Source organism: Erythranthe guttata, chromosome 11, assembly GCF_056151865.1.
Source record: "Erythranthe guttata isolate IM_541 chromosome 11, IM_541, whole genome shotgun sequence".
NCBI lineage: Eukaryota > Viridiplantae > Streptophyta > Magnoliopsida > Lamiales > Phrymaceae > Erythranthe > Erythranthe guttata.
Genome location: NC_142543.1, coordinates 3,881,649 through 3,898,351, shown reverse-complemented (window position 1 = coordinate 3,898,351; position 16,703 = coordinate 3,881,649). Strand labels below are relative to the sequence as shown.

General features: G+C 35.3%; 2 protein-coding genes across 3 annotated transcripts; one reads left to right on the top strand and one right to left on the bottom strand.

The window, feature by feature from the left end:
- Positions 1–559: 559 nt before the first annotated feature.
- Positions 560–7,510, bottom strand: LOC105970950 (putative ABC transporter C family member 15). Of its 2 annotated transcripts, none has more exons than XM_088825755.1 (11): positions 7,317–7,510; positions 5,595–6,509; positions 3,749–5,178; positions 3,548–3,634; positions 2,874–3,473; positions 2,627–2,791; positions 2,201–2,495; positions 1,582–2,102; positions 1,436–1,499; positions 1,096–1,335; positions 560–1,012 (listed from the first exon to the last, which is right to left on the bottom strand). In XM_088825755.1, the coding sequence occupies exons 2-11, from the start codon at positions 6,415–6,417 to the stop codon at positions 897–899; spliced, it is 4,341 nt and encodes a 1,446-aa protein (XP_088681881.1). In that variant the 5' UTR covers positions 6,418–6,509; positions 7,317–7,510; the 3' UTR covers positions 560–896. The 2 variants fall into 2 exon arrangements, with proteins under 2 accessions (XP_088681881.1, XP_012851238.2); XM_012995784.2 differs by lacking the exon at positions 7,317–7,510 and adding an exon at positions 6,680–7,025.
- Positions 7,511–14,828: 7,318 nt separating this feature from the next.
- On the top strand, positions 14,829–16,552 carry MAD2 (DNA-binding HORMA family protein). Its single transcript, XM_012995677.2, has 7 exons — positions 14,829–15,111; positions 15,239–15,254; positions 15,362–15,492; positions 15,594–15,714; positions 15,808–15,911; positions 16,005–16,126; positions 16,258–16,552. The coding sequence occupies exons 1-7, from the start codon at positions 15,039–15,041 to the stop codon at positions 16,312–16,314; spliced, it is 624 nt and encodes a 207-aa protein (XP_012851131.1). The 5' UTR covers positions 14,829–15,038; the 3' UTR covers positions 16,315–16,552.
- The last annotated feature ends 151 nt before the right edge of the window (positions 16,553–16,703 follow it).

The following is a 16,703-nucleotide window of genomic DNA, read 5'->3' as shown; positions in this document are numbered from 1 at the left end:
ATGAATTCACATGTGAAGTGTAGTGTAGTGGACCATGCATGCATGCATTATTGCTGCAAAAATTAGGTTTAATTGACATGTGAATTGTATTGCTGCAAAAGTTACATAACAACCCTCCTCAAATGTTCACCCACTGGCTAATTTACAATTGCACCCCTGGATAAATTAAAGCAATTCGAATAACTCGATATTTGCCTTGCCGTGTTACACTAGTATAGATTATCGCAAAAAAAAAATTATTTTCTTTATGTAAGGGTACGGTGTATATAAATAGACTCGAGTCGAAAGCATGATTGTTTAATATTTAATCAAGCTTCCAAAGTTGTGTTTAATCTTGATTTAATAAGCAATCGAATCGACTACTTCTCTCATAAAAACGATTTACTACCTCCTTATTGTGATACTTAAAAAGTATTTCTTTCGAAGTTTCAAAGTCTTATATATATATCGAACCTCCGCTTACGAAGTCGCTTAAAAAATTGGCTTCAATTTTATCATGGAAGAATGAAACACACACACACGCACATAGAAGCTTATAGTGACGAAAGAAAACGAAAAATAAACAAAAAAAAAAGTAAGAACTCAATTTTCGACAACTATTACCAGTTCATATTTACATATGGTAGAAAACATGTGCAGAGATTCTAAATCATGATCAAGAAAGAAAAGCAACTGCATCTTTCTTTCGTAAGTAATTCATGTTAGCTTAAGTAGTTAAGATTTTTGTTCCTTTATCGAATAAGCACATGTACAAGTATACGAGTAGATATTCAACAAATTAGAGTTGTCTTCTCTCGATCTCCCAAGTCTGCAAGATATTCGTCAAACCTTTAGCTATGATATTCTTCATTACACACAGTGAATAATGGTCTGAAATGTTGTCTGACTTGTCCTCGTCATTCATAGTTATCGTTTGTCGATGATCTTCTCAAGAACTCCATCACCAAACGTGAAAACGCAGAATTCACATCTCCGAGCAATTCGGCAGGTGACTCGTACTCCACAACTTTCCCTGCATCAAATCAAACGAACCCAACAGGGTCAGTTTCATCTTTTTGACAACCGTAAGAAATAAGACTCGGAAAAATTCTGTACCTTCGCCAAGAACCAAAACTAGGTCGTTGTCAACGACTGTGGGTATGCGGTGGGCCACAGTTAAAACCGTGCATCCGTTTGTTTCTTCTCTTATCGTCTTCTGGATCAAGTTATCTGTCGCTGTATCTACCGAAGCCGTAGCTTCATCCAGGACTAGTATTCTTCTCCTCTGTAGGAGAACTCTAGCTAAACACACGAGTTGCCTTTGCCCAACGCTCCAATTCTCTCCATCTTCGGCAACTGCACACCATTTTTTCAAATATTCAAAACATAAAAATAAAATCACCAAATTTTTAAAACATTAACCATTTTCAAGAATTGATTCGAACTAAAACAAAACCTGGCGCATCAAGAAGCCTTTCGTCTTGCTTCACGTTTTCAGCGAGATGGCATTTTCGCAAAACCTAGAAAAAATCAAAAATAATTCATATATTCGACCAGTTACGTATTATGATCAAGAAAAATAACATATAATCCTTAATTTACCTCCCAAATCTCATGATCTGAGTGCTCTTGTAGAGGATCAAGATTCGTCCTCAAAGTCCCTTGAAACAAAATCGGATCTTGCGGGATTATACTTAACCTGGATCGCAAATCCTGCAGACCTATCTTCGAAATATCGACCCCGTCAATCAAGATACGTCCTTGTGAAGGCTCGACAACTCTGAAAAGAGCTTGGATTAGGGTTGACTTGCCGCTCCCAGTTCTTCCCACAATTCCGATTTTCTTTTTGCTCGGAAAAGTGCACGTGATTCCTCTGAGAACTGTAGGAAGAGCAGGGTTGTACTGTATGTGCAGATTTTCCACCTCGATTCTTCCATTGAGCGGCCATTCTTTCTCCGGTCTTGATTCTTCGACAAGCAACGGCGCTTCACTTTCTATACCACTGAACTGAAGAATCCGCTCGACAGATATCATTTTGTTCTCTACGTTACAAAGATTCCATATCACCCATGCTTGGAGTACGTTTAAGCTCAATCCGTACGTGGCTGCTAGTCCTGCCATGCCTGTAACCAAAGCCAAAACTCTTAATTATCAATTTCGATCGTTTATTGTAGAATTTATTAATTATTCAAAATAAAAGGATATATAAGGAGGTGCTTACTGGGGTCAATGGTTGACCTAGGAAGGCTGACCAGGATGACGAGAAGAAGGAAGAAGACGAGATTGAAGAGAAAGTTAATCCGAACACAAAGCCATTCCATCGTACCGGAGTTGTGAAAGGCAACACGAGAGTAATCGTTAATGAGGTCTGTGTTTGTTTTCCAGAAACGATGTTCTTGGTTGAAGCTCCGAATTATTGTAGCTCCGGTGATTGATTCTGAAAAGTGTTGGAGAATCGGCGCTTGTTGAATTGGAACCATTCGAGCTAATTCTCTGGCGGTGGTGATGTAGTATGCCTGCATGGAAGAATTATCAGTAGCTGATACAAACAAAAGCCCTATAAATTTACGGAAAATGCCGACTGTTACATCTGTAAGTATAGATTCGGTCTGTTATCTATAAATACAAAAACTAAGGGGACGATTACCTGATACCACGCAGAGACGGCGAAAACAACGACAAAGAGGAAGAACACCTGCCATGCAACTTGGGACATGAGAACAACAATACTCAATAGCTGAATAAGTGCAAAAGCCAGCCCGGCTAATCTGTACGGAATATCTGTGTCCACTATACTTTGATCGGTCGAAGACTGTTCATCCCAAAAAAAAATTAAAAAAAAATCAGAAACATTTCAAGTTTTAAGTATAATGATAAAAATGAATAAAACGGACCCGATTAAGAATTCTGCTTGAAGGAGTGGAGTCGAAGAAAGACAGAGGCGCACGAAAAACAGATGTGATCATTCCAAGGAAGAGGCGCTGAGCTGTCTCAATAGCAATGGTCGACAAAAGAACTGCTCTTCCCAATATGAACAACGAGCTTCCACCAGAGAGCAGAGCAAATATCACGATCAAGTTCTTTTTCGTAACATTTTCGTCCTTTTCCGATCCCCAAGCGATCCAATAATTGCTCACCATTTGCAAGAGCTGGAAGAAGATCTGGCACAAGAGGATGAGTGGAACGAGGCCTCCTTTGTACGCACATGTGATGAAAGTTGCGTAAACGTGCCATTTCACTCTGCCACTCTCCGTTTCTTCGTGCAGATTTCGCTCTGAAACTCTGCTGCTTCTGCTGAGATCGATGAACTTCACTTCGGTAACTTCTATTTGCTTAGGCTGGTGGTAGCTCTTGGAAGAGCTGATGCACTTTGGAGGGTTCACTTGATCTAAAGACTTACTATGAGCCGCCATTTGTCTTATGAGTTCTCCGTCGGGATTCGAAATTAAATCTTGATATTTCCCCGACTCAACAATTCTTCCATCTTTCATAACCTACACAAAATATGCAGCTCGAGTAAGTATAACTAACCATCATCAAAACTATGAATCTGTAAATATCATCTTACCAAAACAAGGTCGGAAGCATCTAAGAATTCGAGCTGATGAGTGACATAGACAACAGTCTTCTCGTGCAAGAGTTGCATCAGGCATTTCTGCATTATGACGAGCCGAAAAAAAAAAAGTAAAAAAACTATTAGTTATCCACATGAATATTTTCGTTGCGAAAGCAGAATTACACGATAGAATATAATTAAATTTTGACTTGCCTTGAACATGTGAGCACCAGTATGTGCATCGACGGCGCTAAAAGGATCGTCCAGCAAATACACATCAGAGTTGCTGTAAAGTGCCCTCGCCATTTGTATTCTCTGTTTCTGGCCCCCGCTCAAATTCACCCCCCTCTCCCCCACGACACACAAATCACCATCAGCCCACATCTCGATATCGTGGTTCAAAGCACAAGCTTCCACCACATCTTCATACAAAAGCCTATTCATCTCCTTACCAAACAACACGTTATCTCTAATCGTACCCGTTTGAATCCAAGCACTTTGAGGTACAAAAGCCTTGGACCCACAAGTTTTAATTCTCGGCCCGGATATTCTAGGTATCTCGTCGAGTATACTGCACAGAAAACTAGTTTTCCCGGAGCCAACCGAACCACAAACAGCCACTTTACTCCCTTTCTTGATTTTGAGCTTCTCGGTTATCTTAAGCGAAGGTCTGGTCTTTGCATCTCCATTCTGCCACGAAAATTCGCTGGCGTCGATCTCGATTGCGAAGCCCGGCACGGCAGTCGAAGCATGATAGTGAGCCGATTTTTTCTGATCCTCACATGTGATAAAACTCTGGACTCGGTCGATCGAAACTTTTGTCTGAGCGATCATGGAAATAAGCTCCGGAAGATTGTAGATAGGTTCTTGAAGAATCCGGAAAGTGGCCAGAGCGGAGAGGACCGTGCCAGATGTCAACGGCGTCCCCACCACAACACACACAGTGAAGGTGACGACCGAAACTAGAGTCGGCGAAGCCCAGAACAGGAAAGCAACAGCCGAGCTTGTGTAGAGGTATTTCTTGAGATAGCCTCTCTCCGTTTCCCTAAGGTGGAGCAGTTTTTTCAAGAACTTCGATTCCCACGAATGCAGCTTCAAAACTCTCATGCTCTTTAGAGTCTCCGAGGTGGCTTTTATCCTCGAATCTTTAGCTTCCATTATCTTCGTGTGGAGGCTCTCTTGCATATTTGCGAGCGGAGTGTTGCTTATCATGACGAAAATGGTGGTGAAGAGAGCGGCAAAAGAGGGGGCGGCCCCCAAATTCTTGTACAGGATTACGAGGGCGAATGTAACTTGAACTGGAAGTAGCCAAATACCGTGGAAATACCAACAGAAGTCTCCGATTCTCTCGACATCTACGTTAACGTAGTTGATGATCTTGCCGCTGCTCGTACCGCCATACTTGATCGAGAGAGACTTTTTGTATATCAGGGCCATTAAAGCTGCTCGGACTCTGATTCCAATACGATGAGCACCAAAATACCACTGCCTCTGAGAGAGTGACTCTACACACTTTGCGGTAAAGAAAATCAATGCGAGAATCATACCGTGGTGCCATTTTGAGTTTTCGTCATCCGCCGATAGGAAGTTGACGAAGCTTGTAATTAACAGTGGACCGATGTAGGAAGCAGTCGTGTTGATTCCTGGAAAAATCATAGAAAAAAAAAACATTACATATATATTTTGGATAAGAGTTATATCATTTAAAGAAATTAATTCACAGTTCACATCTGAAAATCAATAAGGAAAATCAACACAGATGTACCTAGTCTTGATAATTTTTAGTAATTAAATTAACGCCCCTCGATTTTTAGTAATTGCGATAAACATTACGCATATACTTGTGATAAGTTCTATCACAAAACGAACCTAGTGCACAATTAAGTTTGAAAATCAATAAGGACCACGTCTGGACCACGTCTTCCTACTTTCAGTAATTAAATTAAAATTAATGCCCCCCGATATTTTTACCCTTTTCACTAAAAATCATTTCGAGTACATAACAACTAATGCTCTGATTTGATGTTTAATTACTTTGGAGGGATTAAAAAAGAAATACCTGCAAAAACTGCATTTATGGCTAAGGGGGTCCATATTGCGTTGACTATAGCATTTGGCATGGAAGTAGTCTGGTTCTTTTGCCGCCTCCGAAGGGACTCTTCAAGCAAAGACGAAGCTTCGTCGGCGCTCTCCGAAGGAGGAATCGGAGGTACATCTTCCAATTCGAGTTTCTCGCAGTGCCCCTTTTTAAATAGTGGATTGAGCCACATGAACGTGAGCTGGCTCCAAATTCCGGCGCTCGAAAACGGATCGCTCGAATTTTCTACACTATTTTCTAATCGAGTTTCAAGTAATGGCTCAGAAAAATCGGTCGTTTTCTTGGCTATATTGTTGTGTATGGCATTGAAGCAAAGCACCACACACAGTGGAAGAGAAGCGAAATCGATTACGTTAGCTTTTGGAAGAAACTTTGGAATTTCTAAGAATTCGAAACGGTGAAGGAGAAAAAACACGACCAAAACAGAATCAAAAGTGGCCGAAAAACCCCACCAGATAACAAGAACTAATGGCCACTCTTTCGGCACTCTGGTCAGTGAAAAAAATGCAAGAATGCATGCAAAAAACCAAGCGACGGCCGAGAAAATAGGCTGAGTCGAAGCGGTCTCGAATATCCAAATCTCACGAAGATAGAATCCGAAATACGAAAGGCTGATTACGAAATTCAACAAGACGGTAACTTTGGTGAAAAGGGACAAACTCACTCTATCCAAGAACTGATTATCACCACCCTCTCCTCTTCTTTTCTTCAAAACATCCCACAAAATCGAAACCGAAAACACGAGGCAGAAGGCCACATTCACCAGGTTCAAGCTGACATCCATATCAACAACAATTTCGAGAATCGAAAAAAAATATCAAGAACACTGAGATATTAACACGAATTCGCCCACTCGCAGAATGACAGAACACAACCCTGCATAAATACCACCCCACCATCAGAATATTAATATTAATATTCTTGCCACAAGAAACAATCCCAACACTAAAATACACAACACCAATATAAAACATAAAAAAAGAAAATAAAAAAAAGAATTGCATCCCCAAAACATGAACACAAACAAAATAGACACATGTACATACTGTAGTGTATATATATCCAGAAATGGATCAAGTGTGAAGAAACCACGTGGGCAGTTCAAGGTTGGTGACAATAATGTAATGGAATCTAAGCTTTATTACAGGAGTATGGTATGCTGCCGAGGATGAATATTTATAGATATAAAATACAAATATTACAAAAAAAAAATTAAATTTTTTTTTTTAAGAAAGGCAGTCAATATCAGTGGATTCTTAGGAAGCTATCACTATCCTTATCTATGTAATTTATTTTGTAAGAAAAAAAAAAATTAATTAATTGCTAATTTTCTGCAAAGAATAATAGTAAGAATGTCATCATGCATGTGTTCATATTATAGTATCTGAGTGCATAAATTTCCTAATTTAATTAAACACTGTATTTTGTTCTAACCTCATAAAAACAAAAATGTGTGCAGTGGGCACACCCCCCCAAACCCTACCCCCCACCCCCACCCCCACCCCCACCCACCAAAACCCCACCCACCAAAACCCCACCCACCCACTTCTTCTCTATCAATAAACATTACATCCCGTGAGTATCTTCTTATATGTATATCGTATTATATATACATACAGACGAATTGTACTGCGTGTGTGTGTGTATCTATATACGGAACGGTAAATTCTTCTGAAAAATTACCGAGATAAAAACAAAATTGACGTTTTGGAGTGATCGGAAATGTGAAAAATTGAGAAATCGATTCGGTAAAAAAAATTGCCCAGACTGAGAGAAAATGGAAGTAAAAATGGAAAAAGGTTAATTCGAATGGTCCATGGAATTTCAGACCCGCTCAGTGCGTGTATCTGTGCGTGTGCTGGTTTGTCACATTCTATATAAGAGAATCAATCCCTCGGAGATTTTGGGGGTGGCGAGTGTGCTGGCCACCTGGCATGCGGCTAAAAAGAGCTTAATTCCACTTTGTACCCTTAAAAAACAATAATTACACTTTGCACTCTCCAAATGCAATAAATCATTCACGATACACACCGAATTGAATAATAAATGCAATTTCATTTTTATTGGGTTTTTTTTTCCAAGGTGCAGAAGTACAAATTAAGTTTTTATTTTTTCCAACCCTTCAATCTAATTTCGAGCTCACCAAGTGCAAACAAATAAAAATCACACTGAATTAATGAAAAAACTATATTTTCTTATAAAATAAAATAAAATAATTTTTTATTACTAAATTATTCGATTGATAGATCTTATATTATAATTGGTGGACATATGAGGTATTAATATTATAATTGGTGGACATATGAGGTATTAATATTCAGAAGAAATATAATTTTGAAATAACTTGATAATAAAACCGTTGAAGGTTTTTTTTTTTTTCGCAAAATATTCTTTTGTGATAAAAAAAAATGTAATTTTTAAATGTATTGAAAATGTATTTTTATTTTTGCAGTTTCAAAATGATTGGTGAATAAAAAAATGATTTCATATTTCCTAAAAAAAATAGCTAAAAATATAAAATACAGTCGAACATCTATAAATTAATACAGTTGGGACTAGTAAAATTCTATTAATTTATCGAAATATTAAGTTATCGAACTAATAATTTAGTAGGTTTTTACCGAGTCGGGACCAGAAAAAAAAAAACTATTATTTAAGCAAGTTTATTAATTTATCGAGTAGTAATTTATTGACGTTCTACTGCACCTCTATTAGTTTTAATAAATCATTCGAAGTGCATTATGAATGATTTGTTGTGTTTCGAGGGTGCACAATGCTATTAATTTATTTCGAGGGTGCAAAGTGCCGAACTGCTATAAGTTGTCAAGAGTGCAAATAGGGATTAAGCGTGTTAAAAAGCGAACGATTTAACCACGTAGGAAGGAAAAGCGTGTTTTGTAAATGAAAGGCGTGTGTTGGTTAAAAGGAGGCTCACTGTACAATTGTGGTGTCACGTGGGTAACACACAGGAGATAAAATATATTTGATTTGTATCCTGCGATTTTGTTTTTTGTACCACATTTCCACTAAAACTGAAAAGTTGCTAGAGTGGTCCAGCGATTCCAGTTGCTACTAAATACAGTACTTCGGTACAACGAACCCGTTTTCGACTCGACTTGATTGAATCGATCGATTATCGATCCATTCGACAGATTAATTTTGCTTAAATTTGAAAAATTATTGTCGACCCAATCTTTCTGAGTCAGTTGATGGCTGGCAACCAAATATTAGTTCCGAAATAGGTCGGTTGATTGGTATAGTTTATTTATAAAAAATCTAAAATTTGAAGTGAAATTATTCACATTCTGCTTAGTGACACTGGCTCAATGCTCTATTATCATTTATCAGTTCAAAATTGTTAATAGTAAATTCCAAAAAAAAAAAATATGACTCTGAAATTCAAATAAATTCCAAACATGTACATTCAAAAGTTCTGATGGAAGATTTATGCCGGTTTATTTTTCCTTGTTGATTTTTTTTTAATTTAAAATACTGACTATTTTGTTAGTTCCGGTACCCACTTTATAAAAAAACCAATCCCTTTATTTTATATTTTGTTTAATAAAATGTTATTAATATGGTTGGTTGACCGGTAATTATAAGTCCACCAACTTTTGGTAATATTAGAAACCGTCAACTAACTATAATGAATTGGTTGAATTTTTCGACCAGATCCAATTGATCGATTAAATAATTATAATCCGTCTAAAACTATGATCGGTAATGAATCGGTTGTTGGGTCGCAATCGTAGGCAATTTAATCATGTGAGTTTTAGTTAAAAAAAACTAAAAGTTATTTATTATAAAGTAAATATTATTTATTTTTTGGGAAAAAGAAACACACAGAGAAGACAGAAGTATAGATTATTTTAGGCTTATGATGACAAACTTGATAAGGCTTGTTCTCATTGGACAATCATTTTATTCCCACTTTTTCGAGCAAATGATTTTTATTTTCTGCAATTTATTAATTGTTTGGGCCATGATTACTTTGATTAACATATAAATAATTCATTACCATTAGATTTGACTACTATAATTAAGCTCGTCGACGAGGAAATAGTAACTTAATTATAGCATAAATCACAAGTTAAAAAAATATATGTATATAAATTACACCTACACCCCGAAATATGCTAAAATAACTTTAAGGTCCCTGTGTTATTGGCAATTACAACCACACCCCTGAAACAATTATTGAAGCCAAAATTTCATGTCCTGGGGACCGATATGCATTATATTTGTTTCCCGGGGGGCGTTAGTGCCACCATAGACGAAAATTTATAGATCTTATATGAAATAATAAGGATTTAAGAAATATTAGGAGAGTCATGTCACCCCCTAACTCTATGTTGTTTACACCACTGTCTGAAACTAATAACCGTTAGAAACCCCATCGGAATAACTTATCAAATGTATTATTCCGTTAGGGTTTCTAACAATATTTCAGGAGTAATTGTAATTACAGACACCACATGGACCTTAAAGTTATTTTAACATACCTAAGGGATGTAAATGTAATTTACACTTAAATTTAATAACTAACCCAATTAGCAATATATTGAAATGAAATGTTCAATTATTTAAAAAAATATAGATATATATATATGAATACTAAATTGCAAGATTCCCCTGTGACGTTTTCTTACTTTCCACAAGTAGAAAAAGGGCAGTAGGTAAGGTCCACGTGTCCTTCTTAAAATATCCAAACAACAAAGTAGTGCATTTTGATTTAAACCAAACTCACTACTCTTCCATCTCCACTCGCCACGTGTTTTGAATTTGAATATTCGCCCATCCAACGGTCAATATTTCCAGCTTTTATTTTAACCTTTTTCAAAGCTTTGGACTATACATGAAACAAATATATTCGATATTTTCGATTCGAGACTTTTCGACATAAGGTCAACCGAGCTCGATTTCTTAACATAACAAACCAAATTTGAACGTATATATGTGTGTATCCGATTGATAAGCTATGAAGCTTCCCTCGAATTCGAATTCGATTAGAAGGAAAAGAAAATGATAAAATGTGGATAAAAAATAGAGTCTGATTTGTAGTTGGCTCGATTAAAACTTGTCGTTTGAGATCGACTCAGTTGCTTATCAAACAAAATTCAAATATAAATGTGGTAATTATAATGTTTTTGTTTTTCGATATATAGATTATAAATTATTGTGTAGCTCCTAGACTTCAATGGGTTTGACGCTAGACACAACTTCATAATCTTTATTGTGTTGGCAGTCTTTTGTTTTTGTTGTGATTTTATGAAAGCAATTCGACTTAACAAAACAAAAATCTCCAATTGAAAATATTTGCTCGTTAACAACTTAATAATTTTACTCGACAATTAGCAGAAATTTTTTGTTCTCAATCAAATGCGATGCTGGTCGTACTAGTTAGTGGTGTAAACGAATTGAGTTAAACTCGTGATTATTCAAGCTTTCTTAAAAATATTATCGAGTTTTCAAACTTGTTTTTCAGTTTCTTTGATTAGTCATCCATTCGAGCTCAAATGAACTTTAATCAGATCGAACGTGAATCGAGTTCTAGTAACTTAAACTTGTGTAGATAGTATTATATTTTTATAATTATCGAGCTCCAGTTCGAGCCGAGATGTATAACAATCGAACAAAATGAACCAAGTTCAAAAGAGATGTAAATATTGATCAATCTTGAATTGGTATCAAATTATTTAATTTGATTTCTAACCATAGATCAAATCAAAAACTATATATACCCCAAAAGGAAATCATGCTCGACCTTTCATTATAAATAAAAACTTGAAAGGGCCTTTGCGTCATTTCATCTTTCAAACAATAAATAACGATGAGAATTATTCCATGTGAATTAATCATTGAAATCTCCAACATGTTCGGATCATATATCATTCAACGAAAATGACTAAAAATTAAAGCCAAAAAGAATTTGTCACACCCCACTCGTGAAATTCATCCAATTTGATAACACGTTAAATTTAATTAAAGGGAATTCATTTAAGTTAGTTAACTATATTTTTATTTTTATTTTCTCATCATTTTTTTAAGCACTTCACAAAAAGCACGTGTGAGATTACATATTCGAATATTGATGTAGTTTATTCCTTGATTAAAATAAAAGGAATATTTAACCAACATTTATTTAATAGTAAAAAGTTCTTTCGAGCTTTCATCCATTTATTTAATATTCAGCATATTCCCTACTTCAATGTATATGATCTATTATTTAAGTATTGAGTTAATTATCAACACACGACATCATCTGACTTAAGTGTCACATAGTAGTGTGTTAAGTGGTTTTAAAGTAAAAACATATATTTAGATTAATGCAGAGTTTCTGGAATTCGAACCCAAATTCCTAAACGATTCTCCAATACTCATTTCAAGTGGTTCCGCGTCAGATATTCGCTGAATTTTACTGAATGTAGACAAGCCATGCATGCACCTCACCAATAGCCAAGATGTAGAAATTTGTTTGATATAATGTCGACATTATTTATTTGAATTTTCGTATTTGACTGTCACACTATTACATATACAAATGACAATTTTCTTTTTTTAACTAAACTTTTCAATGATAAATAATGGATTTGGAGGACCACCAAGGATTACATTCTTTTTAAGTTTTTGGCCACATTGAATCTGGATTATTCCAACCATGGAATTTTACCTTTTTTTTTTATATATATATGGATCTTGATCAAAAGCTACTAATCTTATGGCCCCCCCTCTTACACAAAGATAAAGTTGTTTCTTCTTTCTCTTCTTTTATTTTCTTGTTTGTAATGGATTATTGCTAACTACAATTTGATTTGAGAAAAATAAAAAAGGTGTGAGTATGCAAGTAAGTGGGCATGTGGGAATTCACATCACCACATGCAATAGGATTGGTGTTGATATTGAATAGTAAGTGTTCATGACACTTTGAAAGAAAGATGTCTTGTACCCTTTATCTTTAGGGGGCAAACCCTTTATTAAAGGGGAAAATTAGAGGTAACCCGTCTATTTTATGCTGCACATGGTGAAATACACGCTGGTAGATCTTTATTATTTATATACACATGCACATCCACATTAGCGTGTGTGTAGATATATCAATAGTAAAAATTCTTTCGATCTGGTCTTTACTGGGTGCAGTATAGAAATAACCAAGGGAACACTCATGAACCCCTAGTTTTAGTAATTAATGAGAACCCCTTTAATTGTTAGTTTTCGATTAATACAAAAAAACTATTGATTATACCCTACGTCGTTCTAGATTGAGGGGTTTGGTTGCGCAGTGGGACAAAGGCTAGGGCTCACGCAATTATATCGGTGGCGGCGCGCGCACCAACTCCAACACCCACAACCTCCATCGCGCGGACCGCAGGTTTCCATGTCGGTGTGCACGATTTCACCCTACTCCGCCGCCGTCCATCACCATCCCCTGGTGGTTCTGCTATGGAGATCTATAATAAAAATATTGTACACTTGTTGGATGAATATGGGGTAACTTAATTTATTGCTATTATTTCTGATCATAACTTATTATGTATGGGCCTTCTATTGGTTTGTGATTGTTGGTAACTCGGAAATGATGAAAAGAAATTGTACGAGAGATTTGAATTAGTTTACGTTTCGGTTTCATTTCTCATAATCAACTGCAATAGTCGATTAAGGTAATCGACTACCTATTTCAAGTTTATTTTTTAAATTGTTTATTAATTCCTTGTTTTGCTACGTGTAGTTGTATTTTTCTAGGTATTTTCGTTGATGTTTCATTACTAGTATGTTGGGAATATATAAGGTTTCGAATTTTTAATTTGATGCTATGTATGTTTTTCGTTTCAACATTAATTTAGTAGTTGATTATTGTATGCATTTGTTGATTAATATATTGTAGTAGTTATAATTAATATATTTTATAGGGGTGGTCGACTTTTGCCAATAATTGTTGCCATTATTTGTATTTGCGGTTGTTGGTGGTGGATATTTTAATTGTTTTTTGATGAATTGATGTAAAACATTGTATATATCAACTACGATTTTGGAACCTTTCTTCTTCTTTTTTCGTTTTTTTTTTTTGTAAACATAGTTAGTTTTCTATTTTTATAGTTGTTTTTGTTATTTTTGCGCTGTTTATTATTATTTGGATTCTATTGTTAAATCATGTTGGGTGTCGTTGACAGTATTAGGTTTGGTTTTGTTATTTTTAAAATTAATTATATTAATAACTATTATTTTACTAGTGGATTTCATTATTAAACTACGAACTTTGCAATTATTTTACGACAGCCTTAGGTGGTGTTTGCAAACGCTTTATGAGCTTTTTTTGCTCATAATTTGTTTTCAAGTGTTTGCAAAATCAACTTTTGTTTTTGCTTCTTTTAAAATAATCTGCTTTAAGCTATTTTTTTAAAAGCACCCATAACCCTCTTTTTTCTATTTAAGTTCATTTTCCGAAATATTTGCAAACATCCCAAACTTTTAAAAATTAGCACTTAAAACTGACTTAACTCACAATCACTAACTTCTGCTTTTAAATAATCATTTGAAAACACAGTAGCATCGATACAGCCCACATTAATGGATCTAATCCTTCTTAACTATTGGTGTCACGAGTGTTCATTCGGTGATGCCGTACCATAATTTAGGTCAATCGAAATTTTGTACCATTTATCAAATCAAACTATTTGGTCCGGTATGCCTTTTCTTACAAAATAAAATAAAATAAACTGCTATCACTAAATTATTCGACTGATGAGTTTTCTTATTGTAAATGATGGAAATATTATGTAAAAATATTTGGAAGAAAATATGATTTTAAGATAACTTGCTAACGAAATAGCTGAATGATTTTTTTTTCGTAAAATATATTTTTATGATAAAAAAATGTAATTTTTAAATATGTTGATGAGATGTATTTTTATTTATTTTTGCACTTTATTGTTTCAAAATGATTGATGAACAAAAAAAATATTTGACATTTGTCATCCTAAAAACGGCCACAAAAAACATTAAGTTCCATTTATTAGTTTTAAAAATTCATTTGGGGTGCGCATGATTTATTGTGTTTCGAGTGTGCAAAGCGCTATTCATTTATTTCGAGGGGTGCAAAGTGCCAAAATGATATATTTCAAGGGTGCAAAGTGGGATTAAGCCATTTATTAAAGAAAATGTTCTAGAAGTCCAACCGTTGATGTTTAAAAATAATTCGACCGTTGCCTTTCAATCCCACTATCCAAAAAACGATGCAGAAATAGCCGTTGCAATTCCATCAAAACCCTAGAATTTTTTTTCTTCATAATTCGACCGCAGATAAGAAAACCCCTTTTTTTCTCAATTAACTCCACAATCAGTCGAACATTAATCTAATTACTTCTAGGGTTTTGCTGTACAATTCAATAATCGAAAGAGAAAAAAACCATGGCTTCTAAATCCGCCACCAAGGACATAATCACTCTGCGAGGATCGGCCGCCATTGTCAGTGAATTCTTTGGTATGCGCCTCTCTTTCTTCATTTCAATTGAAGAAACTTAAATTCTTCGATTTTTTGTGATTCCGTCAGTCGATTCATCGAATAATCTCGACTAATTCGCGTGTTTTATCGAAACCCCCCTTTTCAGGTTACGCTGCAAACAGGTAAAAATATGTTTTTTTTTATTAATCCTCGGAATTTTTCATTTTAAATTAGTGTAAATTATTGGGTGAAAGGTGTGATTTTGATTTGGGGGAGAAAATTGTTGTAGTATACTTTACAATCGAGGGGTATATCCGGAAGAAAGTTTTGCGAGAGTGAAGAAGTATGGGCTTCCGATGTTGCTTACGCAGGACGAAGGGGTCAAATCCTTCATTTCTAATTTAACTTCTCAGCTTTCTGGTAATTTTTTTTAATTTTTTTTTATCCGCAATTTTTTTTTTTTTACGAACGTAATTGAAGATTTAATTAAATGGATTCGTGTTAAATCAATTTTGGTGCAGAGTGGCTTGAAGAAGGGAAGTTACAGAGGATGGTTCTTGTGATCATGGGCAAACAAACTGGTGAGGTTTTCGAGAGGTGGAATTTCAGTATCGAGACTGATGGCGAGGTCGTCGAAAAGGGGTAATATAGTCTTTTTATCTGAATAGTGAAATTCCTTTTATTCCTTTTATTTAGTTTTGTTTCTTGAAATGGAATTTCGGTTTTGATGCTCAGAATTTCGAGGGAGAAAAGTGACAAAGAAATAATGAGGGAAATTCAGGCTATAATGAGGCAGATAGCGTCCAGTATTACGTATTTGCCATGCCTTGAAGAACCCTGTAAGAGAAATCTTGAAATTGATCGGTGTTCGATCAATTTTGTAATTTTGTAAGACCTTATTATATGTGATTTTGATCGGTGTTCGATTGTAGGTGTGTTTGACGTTTTAGCGTATACCGACAAAGATTGCGCAGTCCCGTTTACATGGATCGAGAGTGACCCTAAGCTGATTGATAACCCACAGATGGTGAAATTGCATTCTTTCGATACCAAGGTAAAAAAACGGAAATTTATAAATATATATTATCCACAAGATTTATTTTTTTGGGGGTAAAAAGAATTTAACTGTAAGCTTTATAAGTAATCTGATGGAGTGAGGCTTTTCTTTCTTTCTCCAACTGGCAGATTCACAAAGTCGACACTCTGGTGTCGTATAAGAACGATGAATGGGACGAGCCATAATTTCGTATTCTCCACATTTTAACATGTTCTTAAGGAATCACTGTTTTGATTCATATTTTTTTAGTTTCGAGTGCAAAAACCGGAACTACGGATTCTCTTGTGAATCATTGATTCACATTGTGTGTATTAGTTTGTTTGTTTGATTCATACACATTGTGTGTATTAGTTTGTCATTGTGTGTATTACTGTTATGCAATTATTTTTATTTTTTTAATCCAAAAAAAACATATGTTCACAATTTTTTTGTTTCTTGTAGCATGCTCATGTTTTTTCAGCAAAAACAGATAAACATAAAGGAACACAATATTGCATTCAACAAACTTTCATATGTAAAAGAAAGGATAAATTACGGCAGTCCCTGAGGTAAGGTCAAATTAAGAAAAACCTCT

Bases quoted from the DNA above. Each gene is read 5' to 3' on its own strand.
- LOC105970950 (XM_088825755.1), bottom strand. From the start codon at position 6,417: ATGGATGTCAGCTTGAACCTGGTGAATGTGGCCTTCTGCCTCGTGTTT. The intron at 3,474-3,547 runs GTAAGATGATAT...TATTTTGTGTAG, and splicing joins ATGCTTCCGACCTTGTTTTG to GTTATGAAAGATGGAAGAAT. The intron at 2,792-2,873 runs GTCCGTTTTATT...TGGGATGAACAG, and splicing joins CAAGCAGAATTCTTAATCGG to TCTTCGACCGATCAAAGTAT.
- MAD2 (XM_012995677.2), top strand. From the start codon at position 15,039: ATGGCTTCTAAATCCGCCACCAAGGACATAATCACTCTGCGAGGATCG. The intron at 15,912-16,004 runs GTAAGAGAAATC...GTTCGATTGTAG, and splicing joins GCCATGCCTTGAAGAACCCT to GTGTGTTTGACGTTTTAGCG. The intron at 16,127-16,257 runs GTAAAAAAACGG...TCCAACTGGCAG, and splicing joins TGCATTCTTTCGATACCAAG to ATTCACAAAGTCGACACTCT.